This window comes from Xyrauchen texanus, chromosome 39 (assembly GCF_025860055.1).
Source record: "Xyrauchen texanus isolate HMW12.3.18 chromosome 39, RBS_HiC_50CHRs, whole genome shotgun sequence".
In the NCBI taxonomy this organism is placed as follows: domain Eukaryota; kingdom Metazoa; phylum Chordata; class Actinopteri; order Cypriniformes; family Catostomidae; genus Xyrauchen; species Xyrauchen texanus.
Genome location: NC_068314.1, coordinates 13789565 through 13811974, shown reverse-complemented (window position 1 = coordinate 13811974; position 22410 = coordinate 13789565). Strand labels below are relative to the sequence as shown.

Genomic DNA, 22410 nt, shown 5'->3' with positions numbered 1-22410 from the left:
GCACAGATCTTGTGCTGGGGATGAACTACCTATTTTCAGATACATGTTGAAGGAAGCAATGCTTTATGGCTTCAAATTTTGTCAAGACTCAGCTGTGTGGGCTGCAGTCCTTGAAATAATCTGTAACTTGGCAACCAAATTGGCAAGCAAAGCACCTGCAAGTAAACTGTTACGTCCACCGGAAATTACTGTCTTCACGATAACTAATGGAAAGCTACAGAGGGAAATCTTTTACTCTGAATAAAACTCATTCACAAACCTGTCCTTACCAAGATAAAAAAAAAACTCTTCTGTTAACCTAAACAATACGCTGTATGTAAATGCAGTCTATATCTTAATAAAGTTTGAATATCAATGATTCAAGAAAGCAACATATGCACCAGGAATTCCCCATCATGTGCATTCAATCTCATCAAACCATCCCCGCAGTATTTGAGAACCCCGATTTAAAATCAGAGATGTTTAACACAATAACACTAATTAGAGCAAAAGCAGTTTAACCTACAACAATGGCACAGCATCTTTACACGTTTGCTTAGTGATTTTCGTTACAATAAAACACCAAAGACGTTAAAAAAATCATACTGTCGCAATGATGAATAATCGTCTTTCCGCATTTGTTAGATTATTGCGCACTTCAAATTCCAATTATCTTTGTCCAAATCAGGGAATTTTAAGCAAATACATAAATGCCACGACCAGCGCATATGTATCTTATTCAACTGAACTCAACTAACTCAGGTCAAACTGTTGCTCTGCATTGACCTAAGAAAGAAAAGTCTATATAGCAAATCTTTGCAACAAGAGTACAACACATACTTTCATAACAGTATGAATTGATTTGTGTTATTTTGAAATGCAACACCACATGAAACAGAGATTCTGTATCTAGAAGCTTTTGTGCTTACATACTTGGTGTACGTTTGGACCTAGAGGTTCGGTATCTTATAACTCCAAACTCGCAGTGTTTATATCAAACTTGACATGTAAATTGGGAGCCAAATGGTGAGATACTGGTTGGACTTGTTGTAAAGGTTCTGGTAATTGAATAGCCCAACTGTGCCTTTCTTAAGTTCTTGGGTTTTGTGAAACCTACAATTCAAACCACAACATTTAAAACAAGAAACAAAACTTCATGAAACAAAAACTGCTCCATTACTCATTTAATCAATATTTTACTATGACTGCTTTTATACGACTATTCATATCAGTATAATAAAAAAAATAAAAAATAAAAAAAAAACACATGCAATAACTTGAGTCATAAGACTTGATACCTTTACACTGAAAGAATATGCCGGATCAGTGAGGTAGCCAGCCTGCTTTAAGTTTTATATGTGTTGTTAACTCTGCTAGACTCACTTTGGTCACAAGAAGCTGGCCAATAAAACTGGGGACATTTCACATAATTGTTTCATAGCCGTTCGGCAAATGATTCTCACAATTCTACCACAGATCTTGGCAGGAAGATTCATTTTATTTCTCCTTTAAGCCACTGGAACCTCACCCACAAAGATACAGGAAACATCTGGGAGAAATCAAGGCAAGGAAGGCAGAGCCACAGGATACAATCACAGCCACTCTCTTGGAAATCGCAGTCCATCTGATAAAGCCATACTATGCGTACTGTTCACCATTTGCCATATTCCTACCACTCTTAAACACTGCAGAAAAAGAAAATAGGCCTAGTTGATGGTTGCTTTAAAAGATAAGCAAAAAAAAAAAAAAAAAACTGTGTTCTGGGGATGGAATAGGAAACTGAATAGAAATGGAATATTCTGAGTTCAAAACAAGTGAAGCTTAATTCTTAACAACGTGTTGCATAATGTTGATTACCACAAAAATGATTTTGACTTATCCCTCCTTTTCTTAAAAAATTTAAATAGTGAGTTATAGTGAGGCACTAAGAGAGGAAGTGAATGGGGCCGATTCATAAACATTTAAATACTCAGCTTCAAATGTATAGCCACAAGATGTAAACTATATGCATGTTAACATGATTTTAGCGTGATAAAATCAACTATTAACGTTTCCTGTGTAAAGTTATTCAAATTTACAACTTTGTCACCATTGAGCCAGAACACCGTAAACCCCAAAATGATCACAAAAATGGAGATTTAAAATGTTAGTACTAGAGGTAAGATACCGATAACTATGTTGGGAAGACAAGCCGATAACCGATTGATCGGCCGATAGTTTATAAAATTTATACTAAATAAAAAAAAAAAAAAAAACTTAAACTAGGGTTGCACTGATACCACTTTCTCTTCTGATTCCGAAACCAGAAATCTCAGTATTGGCCGATACCGGTCTTGATCCATTACCAGTATTGTTTTTTTTTGCATAATCAGTTTAGAAAATCTTTACATTATTGTGTGAAACTAATTGGGAGTACTCCTTAATATGTAAATAAACACAAACCTCTAACTACACTTTATTTCAATATAAATGTATATCTTATTAAGAAACACTTTATTATTATCTAGTATACTGGATAATGTAGCAGCAAAATTAACAGTAATTCCAGTCTTCAAGTCTTCAGTAGAAAAGAAACCAGTGTTTTAATTTTGATTATTCTTTTTTTCTTTTCTTCCTAAAATGTTTCAACTTTAAAGGATTCAGATCTCTTTTTTTTTTTTCAATTTAGTTGCAAGACATCAGTCCACTTTTCATTCACACAGTTATTTTTTGGAACCCATTCAATTTAAATATAGTTATAAATTGTAAATAAATACTAATGATGACAACAATAATAATAATAAATCGTTATTATTATTAATATGGACGGAGGGAGGGGCCATCTGATATAATCACACATACACCTTGAAGTTAAGTGTGATCAAAAATCACCACATACTTTGGTGTCTTGTGTGAGGCCCAGTTTATTTCAATTGGTGCCAGGGTGATCCTCACTACAGCCTTTTTTTTTTTTGGAAGGACGAGTCGAAATAATTTATTTTGGTATTCAACATTATGCCACATATGCTGTTGTTTTAGCTGAATTTGTATCGATTCCAAAATATTCCTTTAATAGTATGACATGTTTAACTAGTGTTAAATACATTTTTCTTAATTCGTCATTCACTTTCTATTTTTAAAATCAACATTTTTAAAATGTGGTTGGTGAAATTGTAACTAAAACATTTGGCACATCACTTTTGGCTCAGGTTTTGAAATTATCAGCCAAAAAATTAAACAGCAGTCTCAAAGTTTGGATCCATGTCCAATTAATTTAAAATCAGCTCAACTTCCAAAAGTTAGCAAAAAAACATTTCACAGACCCAAACCTCCCTAGCACTGGCTTTTCATGACTCTGCATTAGCTTGGCAATGGAGGCATGAGAAAGACACAATTTTGAAGTTCCCAGCAGGCACACACAGGCTGTCATGGATTATTCCAAGATCAAGGAGAACAGTTGAACTGCTTCTCACTTCTAACAGTAACATATTAATAGAGGCCTCTCTGCATTAAAGGAATATTCCGCTTCAATAAAAGTTATGCTCAATCGACAGCTTTTGTGGCATAATTTTGATTACCACAAAACTTTATTTTGAAATGTTCCTAATACATTACATTAATAAATATATCTAATAAAATACATTAAAAAAAAAAACTTTACACTCTCTTTACATATATCTCTATACTTTACAGCTCAAACAATACACAAGTTTTAACAGAAGAATAAATGCAAGTGCTTTTATAAGATCACATTTCTGTGTATAAACCCTTCAAAAATTGGCCACATTCACATTCACTTTCATTTTCCCCATTCACTTCCATGTTAAGTGCCTCACTGTAACCTCGATTTTGTATTTTTTTTTTTTAAAGAAAAGGAGGAGTCTAAATTAATTGTGGTAATTAACATTATGCCACAAATGCCGTTTACTGAGCTGAACTTGTATTGAACTCAGAAAATTCCTTTAAGCAGATCTGATCATATGAACAGCTAAACGCCTATAATTCTCCAGCTACTGAGAAATTGAATAGCTTTAATAATATTTAATAATCTGCCAAATCAAGTTATAATAACACCAAGAAATACTTTGATAGGCACCATTTTCTTTGTGTTAATGTATTTTATGATGAAACAGAAGGTCCGATCCACCAATCGTTTTCATAACAATTACATCAACTTTTAGAAGTGCACCAACATCTGTTCTGCACTTGTGATATAAAAGCTTTCAGAAATGAAATAAAAGCCACAAAACTCTAAATTTTGATTGGGGTCTTTCCATTGTTTGGTATTATTTTTTCAGTGATCTGGTAAATAAGAGGGACTCTTAATTTGTTGTATACGTTGACAGGAACCGTGTGACTTTTCTGGCAGTGGGGCCTCTCCGGTGGAACACACCAGAGCAAGCTTCCAGAACACAGTGGGCTGACAGAATAAGAGGCCCTTTGTTTTCATAGAGGCATTGAAAATGAGAAAATGACCCCCACCCTGACACTAAGCCCAATTGACAACAATATGTCTCCCCTAGTCTCCAGATTTATTATCCCTGTAAGGCATCATATTGAGTCTGGTCACTGCTGCTAATAAAGTGTTGTGTGTATCTCTTTGCTTAGCATTTCTAAACATCTATGACCATTTTAAAACCATAAAACGGTCCATTTTGGGGCTAATCCTTTTGATGAAGCTAGGGGTGCAGGAATTACACAGAAATTATACTTTAGAAATGTTATACATCAAACAATTGGAACATGATGATAAACATCATGCATGTCCTTCTAAAGGATAACCCACTATAAACCAGAGAAATGCTTAAAATAACTTTTTCCAGCACCAGACAAAAGACTATGGTGAGGATAGAGACAGGAAGACTGCAGGGTTTGCCCTTCCATTGCAAAATGCCATCATGGAAACCTGAGCTGTCTTCAGTGTTGCCTCAGCTTGTGGTGTCCGGTGTCAGCCAAATACTCCCAACAAAAACAATAAAGAGCTGCTAATTCACCACTCTCTCATGGTTAAAATCACATATGATATTGTGCAGCAATACAACAGAAATCCATAATCATTTGATCATGCACTATTAATGCATCAGACTGACCTTAAAAAAAAAAAATACTAAAAACATAAAAGTTAAACAATTTCACTTATTGCTACAAGTATACTGGTCCCTTCAGGGTAAGTGATTTGAACAAACTCCTAACCCCAAGTACTACATGTCATAACACACAATCATGTGGTTTGTTGATGAGAGTTCTCAAAGTTATCTGACTTTGCAGATGATAAAACAGTCTGAAAAATCCATACACTTACAATGGAGGAATGGATTCTGAATTGGGCCTAGGTCTGGCCGATATTCGCACACCGATAAACCAATCATGGTTAACAGACCAGTTCAAAATGAAGCATGCAAAAGAATATTATGAAAGCCAAAAGATGCCTCCATATTAATTTGTGTTTATATTTATCTAATATGTATTTTCTTTAAGAAGCGTTTACATGATTCTGATATTTTCAGCAAAAAAAAAAATTTCAGCTCGTGGTCGCTATAATGTGGTTCTCGCTCTCGGTGGGGCGTATGGGGAGTGGTGTGTCGATGCCGCGGAGAAGAGCGTGAAGCCTCCACACGAGCTATGTCTACGCGGTTAAGTGCTCAACAAGCCACTTACTAAGATGCACAGATTGACGATCTCAGTCGCTGAGGCAACAGATTCATCCTCTATCGTCATTTTCAGCAGTACCTTGATTGTCAACAGAGACGTCTATAGCAACCAAACGTATTGATGCTGCAATGCTTACGTTTGTTCTACAGGTATGCAATAATCAAAAGAAAGTTTAATGCACTGTGTTTTGAACATCTGTCTCTGTACACGTTTGCTAAACAGTCATTCTTGTCATATAATGTAGAAACTTTGACTTAATGTATGTTATTTAATAAAAGTTAAGGTTTATCATTGACTGTAAATCTCCCTCTGTGCCAACATGTTTGCGCGACGCACCTGCATCTCAGCAAAATCTGAGCTAAAGATTTCCAAACTAGTTGGAAGTCCAACATAAAGTGGCCTAGCATTGCAGTTTTCCCAGTATAAAGTTTAAAATTCCACGTTAAATGGAAGCATGAATCATCAAAGCAACAAACTCCAACAGAGCGCAGCGTGACTTTCTGTCTGGGGCATGGCTAGTGCTCTACACTCTGGAGAAGCACGCACACACACAAGACTAAATCTTTCTTTCAAACATCTAGATGGAGCACAGCTGAATGTAACAGAACGCAGGGTCTTCAAAACCATTTTCAACTTAACACTGCGTTTTAAAAACGCAATGATTATGGCATCACGGAAACCATGGTTTGCAGATACAAGGTTCAGAAACAGTGGTGCGCACTTAATCTTATTACGGTAACCTGAAGGAAGAACAGCCTCAGTATTCTGTGCATTGTTTCATTTAATTGACCAGCGAGTCTTCACATAATGACAAAATATTATGCATTATATTTTGATTATGCCCTCTTTTGTACTTATTGTAACAGACAACATTATAACAGCCTATGTTAATAAATAGATGTTGGAACAACAAGACAATACAGATGTATGACATATGCACATACTGTATTTGTACAAGTCTATTTACCCACAAAGTACTCAAGTAGACAAAATGCCCATCTCTTCAAGAAACCACCTCTGGCAAAGCTCTAAAATCACTCAGAACACCTTAGCTACCATGTACCACAACATCTAGGGTTGTGGCATTGGCAACAAGTTTTGCTTGGACAAGCTCAACTTATCAATTTTAGTATAATCTATATCTCTCTCATATATATATATATATATATATATATATGTAACTAACACCAGATCTCCCTCATATATATGAGGGAGATCTGGTGTTAGTTGCTTCAAAAGTGAGACTGAGTGTGACTAAGCTAGTGTTAATAGAGTGCAAGCTGGTGAAAAAGGCAGGCACTGTTATAAAACCACAATCTGCTCCGAGACCTGTTTGAGTACTGCTACTGCTGAAAATGGAAAACTGCAGGGCATCTCCTCATGGACTGCATCAGATTAGCCAGTTCTTGCTGTGAAATGTTACCCCACTCCTCCACCAAGGCACTTGCAAGTTCACTGACATTTTGGGGGGGAATGGCCCTAACCCTCACCCTCCAATCCAACAGGTCCGGCAGAAAACTGACATTCCTGTCTTGCAGGAAATCATGCACAGAACGAGCAGTATGGCTGGTGGCATTGTCATGCTGGAGGGTCATGTCAGGATGAGCCTGCAGGAAGGGTACAACATGAGAGAGGAGTATGTCTTTCCTGTAACGCACAGTGTTGAGATTGCCTGCAATGACAACAAGCTCAGTCCGATGATAATTTGACACCGCCGCAGACCATGACGGACCCTCCATCTCCAAATTGATCCCACTCCATAGTTCAGGCCTCAGTGTAATGCTCATTCCTTCGCCGATAAACACAAATTCGACCATCACCTCAGGTGAGACAAAACCGTGACTCATCAGTGAAGAATGCCATTTGCCACCCTTGTCTGGTGTGCCCATAGGCAACGTTGATGCTGGTGATGTCTGGTAAGGACCTGCCTTACAACGGGCCTACGAGCCTTCAGTCCAGCCTCTCACAGTCCATTGTGGACAGTCTGAGCACTGATGGAGGGATTCTGCATCTCTGCTGTAACTTGGGCAGTTGTTGTTGCCATACTGTACCTGTCCTACTGGTGTGATATTCAGATTTACTGTGCAGGTGTTGTTACACTTGGTCTGCCACTGAAAGGACAATCATGGACGATCATGCGTCCCACAGTATGGACATAATTTATTGCCCTGGCCACATCAGCAGTCCTCATGCCTCCATGCAGCATGCCTGAGGCATGTTCACGCAGATGAGCAGGGACCCTGGGCTCTTTCTTTTGGTATTTTTCCAGAGTCAGTAGAAAGGTCTCTTTAGTGTCCTAAGTGTTTATAACTGTGACCTTAATTGCCTACAGTCTTTAAGCTGTTATGGCACTTTTCCACTGCACGTTACGGTTTGACTCGACTCTTTACTTTTCTAAGCTAGCTTTTCCACTGCAGTTAAGTGCCGCCTGTGGGTGGGATTATAAACTGATTGTCATAGTTGCGCCGTGACCATCTTAAACGAGACACAAACATTACAGACCATAAACAATAACACAACCGCTGTTAACTACTAGCTCATTGTGCTGCATAAATCATTATTGCATGGTTATTTTACACAAGTGTAACAGTTAAATTGGCCTGGTTGTTTTAGAAGCAAGCAGTAGCTGGTCAACTAAATAAAGTAAAGATTTCAAGCAGAATATAGAGTTAACATAACAAAACGTACCAGCCTCCATTGTGAACTCCAATAATTGTATGGCCAGGACTCTCTCCTCCCATTGCCATTGATAGTGTCCACTGGGTCGAACCACTTCCACTTTCTTCTGTTTGAACCACTCCGGCTGTTGGTTCAAACAGACTTGATGGTTCTGTAGACACTTAAAATTATTTGTACTTTTATCCTACACTGTCGGTAGGTCCGGTTGTAGCCGTGTGCAGCTAACAGCTCAGACACTTCCTGAAAGACTTTTTCGTTTTGCGTCATTTTGTTCGTCTCCAACGAGAGGAACATCTGCACCTCATTTATTGACCACGGCGTGGTTTTGCGTCATTTCTTTTTACAATTAGAAAGTTGTGTAAACAAATGATACTGCTATCGCTGTTACTAACTAGTGGGTTGATGTCCCGTGTCGCAAATCCAGTGACACCGGTAGTGACGATTCTCTGACCAATCAGTGATCTGTAGGGTTTTGAAATCACATTTAGTATCGGCGCGGCTTGCTTGGAACCTCGACCGAGGTGGTACTAAAAACAAAGTACCAGGTACTATCCACAGTGGAAAACCCCCAAAAAGCAAGCAGTCGTGTCGAGCTGTACAGTGCAGTGGAAAAGCCCCATTAGTGTCTTAACAACCGTTCCACAGGTGCATGTTCATTACTTGTTTATGATTCATTGAACAAGCATGGAAAACATTGTTTAAACCTTTTACTATAAAATCTGTAAAGTTATTTGGATTTTTACAAAATTATCTTTAAAACAGTGTCCTGAAAAAGGGACTTTATTTACAATAATTATTTATTTATTTTATTGTATCCATTAATGTGGTTACAGACAAATCACACAGAACAGAGAAATCACTCAAAGTAACTTTAACGTCTCCTCAGAAAATACCAGCTCTAATTGAAAATGAATGAGATCAGTTCACTATGATGCTGGAGGTGAATGAGGCTTTACAATCAACAAGTGTATAAGATGAGGATCATAGTGTTTTGATGTCTCCGTGACAGCTTTCAAAAGTAAAATTTTCATCTAGTTCAACATAACCAAGTCAGAAATGTTAAAGGATTAGTTGTGAAAACTGTAATTTACTCACCCTCATGTCATTCCAAAACAGATTTTGATTTTCCTCAATGGAACACACGGCAATTTTTTTCTTTCTTTTTTTTTTTATATAAAGCAAATCCTGGCCACATTTGCCATATACTGGAATAAAACAACTAAAACAACAAAACAAAATTTTCAGTCTGTTACTCATACAAAGCCTATGGCTTCCGATGATTTCGTAGACTATTTCTGAAATTTTTTAATGGCGTGTTTCTCAGCGACAGCCCAGAAACCTGACTGATCTAGAGAAGATCTGTGTGGAGGAGTGGGCCAAAATCCCTCCTGCAGTGTGTGCAAACCTGGTGAAAAACTACAGGAAACGTTTGACCTCTGTAATTGCAAACAAAGGCTACTGTACCAAATATTAACATTGATTTTCTCAGGTGTTCAAATACTTATTTGCAGCTGTATCATACAAATAAATAGTTAAAAAAATCATACATTGTGATTTCTGGATTTTTTTTAGATTATGTCTCTCACAGTGGACATGCACCTACAATGACAATGTCAGACCCTCCATGATTTCCAAGTGGGAGAACTTGCAAAATAGCAGGGTGTTCAAATACTTATTTTCCTCACTGTATATATATATATATATATATATATATATAATATATTAAAAAAAATGGCGCATTCACGTGAGAATTCAGAAGTTCTGCTCTGTTTATCAATGACGAACGTACTTGGCGCGAGAGTTAGGTAAATTCAAACAGCAACAGAGAGCTGGTGGAATAACCGATTTAAAGTTACAAACTTTTTAATAAGCAATTTGTTTTTCACACAAACATATTGCTTCACTTCAGAGGACATTACTTGATCGAGTCGTGTGGATTACTTTGATGCTGCCTAAAAATGCTTTTTGGACCATCAAAAAATGCATTGGATGCACTTGCATTGGACGAAGCTAAAAACCTGGGATACTTTCCTAAAAATCTTGAATCCTGTTCCAATGAAGAAAGAAAGTCTTATACATCTTGAATGGCCAGAGGGTGAATAAATTATCAGCAAATCTTCATTTTTGGGTGAAATATACCTTTACTTTTGCCATGCTGAGGAAGGTTTAGGCAAATTTTCTGAGCTTCTGTTGTTCTTGCTCACTGTAGTACTTGGGTCCTAATTTACAGAGCAAATTGGAGGCCATAAAATAGCGTCCAATTCTCTGCCTAGCACCAGTGTGGCTTATTCACTGCTGAATAGCACGTCATGTCCCATGCCTAAACACCACTCTTCCACATGGGGCAGGAACGTGTGGAATGCTCCACAGCGGTGCAATGTGGGCACGACTAGGCACTACAAACAGCCCATGTGCTCCACTCGGAGCGCTGGAATGTGAGGAATTCCAGACATTGGCCCTCAGAGCATTCCTAAGGTTCTTTCTGCAGGAATACAGCATGTAGCATATTCAGCACCAACTTGAGCTGTTTCAGAAAGAACGTTTCTAAAAAGGGCATCATCACCAACCAGATCAGCAAACGTGCAATTAAAGTAGCTTGCATACTTGTGAGAATTGTGCTAGAGCTTTCAGATTTCCATCCTTGACAAGATGAAACAAGCTGTGAATTACTGTCAGTGTCAGATGTGTCCAGAAAGGGACACATGATATTAATCAGTTCTACTTACAACTGTGCAGCAAACAGCCGGCTCATCTTGGCCACATGATCGCTGTTACAGTCGATGTCATCGTCTGCTTGGTCCCCGCCGTGTTTTCTCTTACTCGGGCTGATGGGAGGAGGGCCTGTCCTGTGATTGCTGACTGCAGAGGACAGAGACATGGATGACATTCTGGACTCACTCCTCAGAGCAGCCTCACCTGTAAAAAACACAACAGAGCATTATACTACTTCATTACCTAGGTTAGCACACTTATATCACTACAGTACATTTTGCAATTGTATGTAATATGAAGCCTGATGATGGATTTTGAATGTGATACATTTTTGCATTATGTTAGTGACCGACACATATCAGTCAGGCTGATTAATTGACCAACATTTTAAATGATCTGCATTGGCCAATATCTGTGCCCGCTTGGATGATTAGCAGACATGTTAGTTCCAAAAAAAAGCTGTAGACAGCCTTGTTGATGGATAATGCAGATTTTCGGTTTTATTATTTTGTGAATTAAGCAAATATGGTGTAATTTAATCCCACAATTTTGTGTACATCTTATTTTCTATCCTTGCATATAAGGCTGCATTTTTATTTTATACATTGGCATTATATCATCCACCTTGATTTCTAGATATCAGTAAAAATAGGTTATATCAAAATTAAAAGCAGATCAGGCAACGCCCTTGATCATGATTTTCTGATCATAAGGACCATCACATCACACTAAGAAAACAAAGGGAATCAAAATAAACTGCTCACCAGGACCAGTTCACATTTCTCTATTTTCTTTAGAAAGCTTGCATAATAGCAAATTTACGACCGTCTCAGAGCTGATAAAACACTATGACTGATGCAGTTAAGTGCTGTGAACCCGCTAAATTGATACACTAATGCCAATTATCAATAGTTTTATTGCATCAAGACTTTGACATTTAATTGCAACAAAACATTGATTCTACACTCAGAAAGCACAAACAAACAATTCTCAAAACAAAAATCTAAATTGAGAAGTATGACATTCAACTTCTTTTGTTAAAGCTCAAGTTGGGAATGAAACATGCTATTTGAAAGGAACATCAATCACACAGATGCATTACAACAAACAATGTGCCATGTACTGCTGTGTTTGCTGCAATGTAATGCATTAAACCAATATGAGTGAAGCATCATAATGCTGTATAGATTATTTTCGATACTTACCCCTATTTGATACAGTACAACTGTACTCAGTACAGGCACTTTGTGTAGAGGTGAAGCCGGAAAATTACAACTAGCACGCTCTCGCCAAAGGAACTTTCCACTTGGGATGAGGTTAGCTTAGCCTTAGCCCAAGAAACTTTATTTTTATAAGATCCATTTATTAAGCAAGACCTTTATGTCACAGCGCTGCACAAAGTTATTTATGGAGCAAAAATTATTAAATAGAGACGCTTTAAAATAACCCTACCAGGTGTTCTCTCTTATACTAAACCCTCATAAATCAGTCATGCACACACTCAGACAAAACATTAAACTTGACTTTAGTATCAAGTGAACAAATGATAATGCTCTGAAATATGAGTTCATGAGGTACTTCCCAAACAAGCAGCCTATTTCCTGACTGACATGTTTCAGCTTGTCTGTTCGTGGTTCCATGGCAACGGCGATGACATCATTGTTTTTGGCAAAGGCTGTAGCTGCTAACAGAGAAAAGGCTGTGCAGCTTTAGACAAGCCCATAGTAAAGGCCCACACAGTGCCCGGCTGACACATGATAATGTTTCTCCATTTGTTTCCCAATAGCCACTTCGATTAGCCGTCAAGAAATGTTTGCTGTACACTGACTATTTGCCAGTTACTTTGCAGTAATGTATTGCTAGTAATGCCTAGTCCACAGTAGTGTTGACAAAAGTACTGATACTTCGGTACCAAGTTAGTACTAAAATAAAACATATATAAAAATACCAGTATTTTTGCAGTACTGGTAGTACTTAGCACCGACTATCCGGTATCCTATATTTTTACACTGAAATGGACAATTAATCCAAGTGTCATGTCCAAGTGTGATTTATTAAACTGCTGAAGGCTGCAATTTTACTGTGGCAGAGCTGCGTACTTTAAATGAATGCATTAATCTGAGAGCGACTCATTCACGTTGTTTGATATGACAAAGCACAGCACTTATCCATTATGAACCACGCAGCACAGGTAAACCATTTAATTATATAAATAAATCACAGCATTTGCACTATAATCTCAACTCAACTTTATTAATATAGCATTTAAAACAAGAGTTGACCAAAGTGCTTCACAGTAATACAAATTTAAAACATAACATTTCAAAATTACGACCAAAATAACACCAGTAGTCTAAAATACAAACACTTGAAATGTCCTACATTTCATTTGTAAGACTCAAAAAGACAGTGTAAAGAAATGAGATTTCAGATGTGACCTAAGTCTTCAATGATCACACAGCACCATGACATGAACCGTTTATCCAAAAATGTGAAGCTTCCGGCATAAAATGTGCATCATAAAAGCATGATTCAAAACAAAATCTACAGCCGTGGCCAAAAATATTGGCAGCGCCATACATTGTGTTTCGCACAGTTTTCTGCTTCAGTTATTGTGGTGTTGATTCACATTGTTTCTAGATTATTGTGCAGAGTGATCAGATACATTTTAAATGATTGCAAAAAGCTTCATTGGCCAAAGAAATTTACCAAGTTCACTGTTTTTTGGCCCTGGCACAAAATGATCAGCCAACATCATTTCACTAATCATATCAGCAGCACCTGGGAAAGTTTGAATGAGTACTTTTCAGGTGAAATCACTATCATTCTGATTGGATTATAAGAGAAGACTGATTGCTATTAAAGGAGGGAAGTAGGCTAGTGCTTCCAATCATTGTGTTCTTGTTAGCAATGATTACCTCTAAAGAAATGCAGCCATCATCACTTTGCATCAAAATGGCCTCATATGCAAGGAAATTGCTGCAAAGAATATTGCACCTGAAAGAACCATTTACCAGATAATCAAGAACTTCAAGGAGAAAGGTTCAACTAGAGGTCAACCGATATTGGTATTTCAGGCCGATGCCGATCTTTTGATATCCGGGTCGGCCGATGGCCGATTAATGCTGCCGATTTATTTTGGCCGATATTTGGCCGATATGTGCTTGTTTTTAACCTTTTATTTGAAAGATAAAACGTAACACAAATAATTACTTAAGATAGACAAAATTTCTCAACAAATACATTTATTGAACACTTGACCAATCTACACTTGTACACTTAAATTAAAAATGTATAATGTAAAAACATATTGTATAAATAATGTATAACAAATATATTAAATAAACAAAGCAGGTGTTACGAACTGCTCCGAGACACGAAGGTTGAGATCCAAATGCAGCTTTAATTAAGGGGCAATCCAGACACGTAATCCAATATTCAGAGCATCCAAGAGAAGCACAGGCATAACTAGGGATGGGTATCGTTAAGGTTTTAATGGTATTACTACTCTTACCGATACTGCTTATCGATCCGGTACTTTAACGGTATTCTTAACAGTTCTTTTTGTTTTATATATATATATATATATATATATATATATATATAAACAAAGATAAACGTTATATAGGCACAGTGATTTAATTTCAGGAAGGTCTACTAATATTACTGTTCAGGTGTGGTCTAAAAATAAATCTAATAAAGTTATCAATTGTAAAATAACACTGCATAGTTTATCATAGATAGATTAATGCAGAAGTTATTCATTCAAGAGCTGTAAGTGATTTTCTCTTTGCTTTTTGTTGTTTGATTCGCAGTAATGGCTCAATCGTCAACATGTTCATTAGACTGCTTCCCCTTTAAGATTAATAGACCGATTAATCGGTCGACCTCTAGGTTCAACTGCAGCAAAGGAAGCTTCAGGATGTGTCAGAATGTCCAGCAAGTGCCAGGACGTCTCCTCCTGTGGAGTCAGCAACAGAATCGTGTCAGCATCAGTGCAGAGCTTGCACAATATTGGCAGCAGGTTGGTGTGAGTGCATCTGCACGCACAGTGAGGCAAAGACTTTTGGGCAATGGCCTGGTGTCAAGAAGGGCAGCAAAGAAGCCACTTCTCTCCAAGAAAAACATCAAGGACAGACTGAAATTCTGCTGGAAGTACAAGGATTGGACAGCAGAAGACTGGTGCTAAGTTATTTTCTCTGATGAAGCTTTCGACTGTTTGGGATATCTGGAAAATCGATAGTCCGGAGAAGAAATGGTGAACGCTACCATGAGTGAAGCATCCTGAGACCATCCATGTGTGGGATTGCTTTTCATTCAAGGGAGTGGGCTCTCTCACAATTCTGCCCAAAAACACTGCCATGAATAAAGAATTGTATCAAAACGCCCAGCAAGAGTAGCTTCTCCAAATTATCCAGGAGCAATCTGGTGATGATCAGTGTATTTTCCAGCATGATAGAGCACTATGTCACAAGGCAAGAGTGATAATGAAGTGGCTCGGAGATCATTACATTGAAAATTTTGATCCTTGGCCAGGCAACTCCCCGGATCTTAATCCTCAAAATTAAGAAGCCTCAAAAAGCCCACAAAAAATGGAGATACCCTAATTTCTGAAATGCAGAGAAAAGGTCAGAGATTGCATGCTGATTTTGCAAAAAATATTGCAAACGCTAAAGTTAGATACATTGTAAATCCACCATAAGCTGAATAAGAAAAATAATTAATTGCACTTATCTTAATGCCTCTCCCAATCGGATCAGCTGCACGTGTGTGGCGCACTCCAAATGAACGTGACCGGTTAACAAAACGGAGACTGATATAAGACCACGGTAATGTTTCCCAGTACGATTGTACCACCATGTAGGTATACACTGGCTTAAGACCATAATAACCTTCGCTGCTCCTTTTGCCATGATTAGATTGCTTTGTTCAGTTATGCGTTTCAAGTGTACAGCATCTATAGCCAACATTTGATAAGCAAACTAGCATTTTGACAAACTTTGCTAGTTGAATTGTAATGATAAATTTCATTTTGTTGCGCTACTCAGCGTGAACCGCTAGAGGATGCTTCTCTACCTTTTGGGGTTTATGAATATACATACAAAATGTTTGATATACAATGAGTATTTTCAAGATAAACTTGATAATTTATAAATATTGATTTCTGGATACTTTCTCGATAGACTTGGTTTAGATAAAATGAATACCTACATTAGCTAAGAATTATTTAGCAGTTTTCTAATTCTATTAATTCTGAAAATCTGGGTTTATTAAATTTATTTTATTATTTACACTCTGTTGACAACTTCCCCCCGTGGTGCCTTTCTTGCACACCTTTGTTTCCTATAATGAAAAGAACTTGGATTTATCTAACTAGGTTGCCTTGCATTCTAATAACGAAAATACATTTTGAATCATGTTGAAGTACATTTACAAATTGAAATTTTTTTTTATCATGAATCGTCCATAAGTTTGATCAAATTTAGATTTTTCTTTTCCATATCACCAAGCCCTCCTAGCAGACCGCATGTTGCCCATTCTTAAGATGGACATCCACCAAAACTTTCTTCTTTAAAGGGGAGTTAGTGAAGGTACAGAGGCGACAGCAAAACAGTTATGGCTTCAGCAGGGGGGTTTTATCTTTCCATTGCCTGTGGCCCTTTTTAGCCTTTGTTCAGCAGGAAAAGCGACAGTCAGCACTTCACCCTGGCTGACAATTTCTGTTTCAATTTAGACCCTGCTGGCTAGCACAGAGCCACAGCACGCCACTACTTCAATTTGTGAGTGAACCAGAAAAGGCCATATTTCCACCTCAACACGTATGATACCTATACCGAAGTAAAATGTCCTCTCGATAAATGCGAAACAATATAGTAGATGGGTTTCCAATTTCCATCCCTGTCAATATTGGCATATTGCATAAAAACTAAGATGCGAATAATGTTTCTAACTTGTGCATAAAAACAACTTGCACACTTGGAGGTGGATATATATTTTATTCTGAAAGAATAAGTGTGAATAAACTACAATTAAAACATGTATACCTAAAATAACCTAGTAGCACTATATTTAACTGTACATGTACTTTCCTGGTACATATAGTAAATATGTTTTACCTACAGACAAATGTGTAGTAACAAGAGGTATACATGAAGTGTCCGTCAATGATAACTAATATGAAACATTACTGTACTTACCAATGGTACATGGTAATTATGTTGTACCTCCAGACAGGTGTGGGGTAATAACTCACTTATGGCATAAGTGTATGGTAACTTAACTTACACAAAACATTACTGTACTTACCAAATGGTACAAACATGGAAAATATATTATACAGACAAATGTGGCGTTAAAGAGCTGGTAATTTCTATGTAATGTTTATATACAATGGTGCACTTTATTTTACAGTCCAAATTCCATGGAATTACCATGGACGTCCTAGTGAATGTACCTAGTAGGTAATGCATACATTTTACAGTACTTGGGGTGGATGAAGTTACTTATTGAGAACTTACTGGTAAGTACCATTACAGATAACTTTTCCAAACATTCTTTAACTGAACACTGATTCTCTCATGAAGGGATTTGTATAATGACTGCTGCGATTCATCTTAGGTTCTATGTAAGATCCCAAACAACTTCCAAAGCATGTAACAGAACATGTACTTACTATTATCAATAATTTTTAAAGTAGTGGTTTAGTAAGGTTTCACATTAGTTAAAATTGATTTACACCAAGTAAATGTCTACATTTGTCTGCAAGTACTACACATTTACGATGTGTGTAGTATTGATACATACTGTACTTTCATATTAGATACCATGTAGGTAGGTACACTTTATTGGGCTTTTCCACTGCGCAGTACAACTCGACTCAACTCTGCTCGCTTTTTTGGAGTTTTACGCTGTGGATAGTACCCAATACTTTTTTAGTACCACCTCGGTCAAGGTTCCAAGCAAGCAGAGTCGATACTAAATGTGACGTCAAAATCATGCAGATCACTGATTGGTCAGAGAGAATAGTCAGTACATTCGTCAGTGGATTTCACGACACGTACAGCGATAACAGTATAATTTGTTCATGCAACTTTCGAATTGGGAAAAAAGAAATGGCTGTACGCAAAACTACACCGTGGTCAATAAACTAGGTGCACATAGACCACTCGTTAGCGATGAGCAAAACGAAAACATATCTCAGGATGTGTCTCAGCTGTTGGCCGCACACGGCTACCACCGGACCTACCAACAGTGTAGGGAAAAGTAAAAAAAAAACTTAAGTGACTACAGAAACATCAAGGAAAAGTGGAAGTGGTTCGACCTAATGGACGCTATCTAAACCGGCGAGCAATGGGAGGGAGTGTGCCCTGGACTCAGCCATGATGCAGGATGGTACATTTTGTTACGTTAACTCTATACTCTGCTTTTTAGCTTCACTTTATTTAGTTGACCAGCTACTGGAAGCTTTCTTCTAAAACAACCAAGCCAATTTAACTGTTAAACTTGTGTGAAATCATCATGCAACAACAGCTTTATGCAGCACAATGAGCTAGTAGCTAACAGTTGTGTTATTGTTAAAGTGCCATTAGATAAGTATGTATTATTACGCCACATTGGTCTTAAGTTACAACATATTTACCATGAATGTATCATTGGTCAGTTCAGTATTGTTTCATACAAGTTAGCATGTACGTATTCCATAAGTAAGTGTCTGTTATTACCTCACACTACAGGAGGTACGACAGTTTCTAGAGAATTTATATCGGAATACAGATGTGAACACAAGAAGTCATGTGAATACGAAATTCGCTCAGAGAAAATCATTAATATTATCGAATGAACAGCTTCTCAAATATTGCCCTCGTTATAAAATGTATCTGAAATTCTGGAGCCAACCCAACCCTCAAAATTATTGACTATTAGGGCTGGGTGATATGCAAGAAATTTGTTCCCAATATTTTTATAAAAAAATTACATGATATCCATTACATGGCCAACCCACCAGTCCCCACTGCCGAAGGTATGTATGTAATATTTTTGCTTTATTGATTTGGTTTCAAAAATACATTCATTTATTGAAACATGAAAAAATTAATACAGCGATATTTCTTAATTTAAATTTGAAATTTGAAAAGCTATTAAAATAAATTACATTTGCAACTTGGATGGAAATATAGCTAATATTAATAATATGCTAGAGGAACAGGCAGAGGGATTTGAAGTAGTGATAGACCGATATATTTGCTGATATAAATACAAATAAAATACAGCCATTGATAGGCACACAAGACATATGCACCAGCAGAACTTCACAGAACTCGAAGCCAGCAAAATTTCTACATACAGGGATTCCTCGTGTTCTTTTTTTTTTCCTCTCGCCTTTTTCTTCTTATGGCTGCTCTGATAAAAGTCTGGAATAAATTCCAATGGCAACCAAACTCTCTACATACCGTACTGGATGCTGAAAAACCATTACCAGTCCACCACCAATTTGTGAGCAAAGCCACTACATGCTATTTACATGTCAACAATACTTGATTATTTAATTTAAGAACTTTTAGGTGCTTTTGGGTAACCTGTTTGACAATATGCAGTAAACTTTTGTAACAGATCACAATAAAAGAAAACATGATTTCCTATTGAAAAGTTATTGTTAGGCACAAAATAAGCACTAGGGAGAAATTATACAGACTTTTTTTTTTTTTTACAATCTTCTAACTGCATTGTAAAGTCAGTCCTTAAAATCAGCTTTGGTGTGATGAACAATGAACAAAGATAAAATCTCTCTGTGACCTTTGAAAGGCTGTATTCATTTAATTCCTGATAAATATGAAGCAAAGTTCAGAAAAGCGGCATCTTTCAGCAATGACCTTTATTGTAGACATTTTTTTGTTTACTATCGAACACCAATCTGCATGTCCAGGTAAACAAAGAAGCACAAAGAGATGCAGAAACAGGCCCATTTTAAGAGATGGTGCTCTAATCACAGAAGCTGTAATAGATGAACCATGTGCTCAGGATATTCTCTGGCACACAGTAAAAATAGCTGAAGAGGCAGTCTTGTAACAGTGTGCAAAAATGGCTGTGATTTGAGTATTTCCATCCACTGTCACTGGGACATGTGATGGGCTGCCCATGAGGAGAACATTCCAACAGGCAATAGTAGTGCTGGATCTGCTCGACATCCGCTCTGAGCAGCTATAGCCCAACACATTTCAGAACAGGCCCGTGGAGATAAGAAAGTCATGCCAATCATTCAGCTGCACATTGCTGCTGGAGTATATCCTTCAGAAGTTTTGATAAAAGTAATCTAGATGCACAGAAGTCTTCACCCATGAAGACCTAACCCATGCAATCACAGACAAAGAAATCACAATCAAAGAGGGAGTGATGTCAAACAACATGTAGTATCGACATAATATCTCATAAAGTAAACATTGTAATATTCAGAGAAGAACAGATGGGCCAACATGACAAGTTACAAAAAAAACCTGGAGAGTCTACAGGTGTTTAATCCAGTGTGTAACCACTTAAAGGAATTTTCCGGGTTCAAAACATGTTAGGCTCAATCGACAGCATTTGTGGCATAATGATGATTACCACAAAAATTTCTCTCAACTCGTCCCTCCTTTTCTTAAAAAGAAAAAAATAGAGGTTAAAGTGAGACACTTACAATGGAAGTGTATGTGGTAAATGTTTGGAGGGTTTAAACAGAAATGTAATGCTTTTAATTTTATAAAAGCACTTGCATTAATTCTTCTGCTTAAACTTGTGTTTAATTTGAGCTGTAAAGTTGTTTAAATTATCATTTTTACAGTGATTTTAGGGTTAGTTGACATTCCATCATCATGGTAATGAAGTTATAAAATTGGCTTTAACTTTACACAGAAAATACTTTATACTCACTTTCCCCATTGAAGGAATAATTGACGATGGACCATTGAATTGTTTAAAAATAATGCACACCCGAGGTGGTAATGCAGTCACGACGTGCAGCGGAGTCAATTATTCCACTTATAACATGGTTACCACACCTTAAAACATCGTTCAGGGTTTTATCTCAAAACATTTTCTGGTTTGTCCCTAAAACGCTTGTGAGTGGAACTACTTTCTTCCACCACATATTCAGCATCTTGCTTTAATACAGTCACAGCCTTCGATGCTAATTCAAAAACATCCCGTTAGAACTAGCAACGGATGCTTGTGTTGCTTTACTCAAGGATTTACTGGAGGAACAATTTAGAGAGTTTGTGCATGTGTGAGTTTGCATTTGACGGATCGAAAGAGAGAAACTCAGAAAATGAGAGAAATTACTTCTGGGATTACCTTTTTTGTTGCAGCTCTCGTCAGAAGTAACATAGCTTCAAAATCAGTATTTTCCTGTTATAAACCTTAACAATTTTTTTCATCCCTAATGAGTTGCTGGAGTGCGCCAACATAACGACTCTCTCACGAGTATGTTTTGGCCTCAAGTGTGTGCATTACGAGTATAATGTGTCCCCTCAAGTGTTTTTCCCACAGATAATATAGAACCTGTTGTATTGTCCAAGTGTATCTTGCTTTAATACAGCTCAAGTCTCCGTTGCCAATTTGAAAACGTCTCGTTAGAACCAGCAATGGAGGCTTTCGGTGCTTCTCTCCCTCTCTCTCTCTCTGTGTGTGTGTAAGCGAAACGGGAGGTGGGGGGTAGCGCAGTGTTTTACACTACAGCTACATGTGGCTGATTAGGGCGAAATATTGAAACATTAAAAGTTATTTTGGAAAATAGAAATTGTATTGATCAAGTCGCGGGGGTGCTGCTCTATTTTTCGGTTGCGACTCGAGTTTCTGTGAGTTTGTGCGTGCGTGTATAAGTGCGGGGGAAATGAGGGAGCGCGAGGGCTGTTTTTAAATTAAATTGAAATAAATGTTGGATATTTTAGACATTGTTTGACGTTCTTAACCAATTTACTTGAACCAATGACTTTGTTTATATTGTTATTTAGTGTTGGTAGCTTGTAGGGCTCTTTGAAATAAGTGAAATAATTTGGCGAAGTGATATGGAACCGTTATGTGGTCAAGACCTGGAACTACTTTATAGCCGTGCATTAATAAAAAAAATTATTGCACACCTTAGAACATCTGTGAACCAATCAGAATCAAGCATTCTACAGACCCATGTTATAAGTGATTTTATCACACTAAAATCATATAACACACATATTGTTTGTCTTGAGGCTATACTTTTGAGAAAGTGAGTATTTTAACATAACAAATTGGCCCACATTCACTTCCGTTGTAAGTACCTCAATGGAACCAAGATTTTGCTTCTTTTTTCAAAAGAAAAAGAGGGATGAGTAAAAATAAATTTGTGGAAATCAATATTATGCCACAAGCGCTGTCGATTGAGCTTAACTTGTATTGAACCCG

The 22410-nt window shown here is 37.3% G+C and overlaps 1 protein-coding gene across 3 annotated transcripts in view; it reads right to left on the bottom strand.

Annotated features, from left to right (window-relative positions):
• Nucleotides 1–22410, bottom strand: part of vgll4b (vestigial-like family member 4b) — a 74309-nt gene that overhangs the window by 14325 nt on the left and 37574 nt on the right. For all 3 annotated transcript variants that reach the window (XM_052111717.1, XM_052111718.1, XM_052111716.1), the window contains one exon: nucleotides 11016–11205. In XM_052111717.1, coding sequence (XP_051967677.1) covers nucleotides 11016–11205 — 190 coding nt within the window. The remainder of the gene's footprint in view (nucleotides 1–11015; nucleotides 11206–22410) is intronic.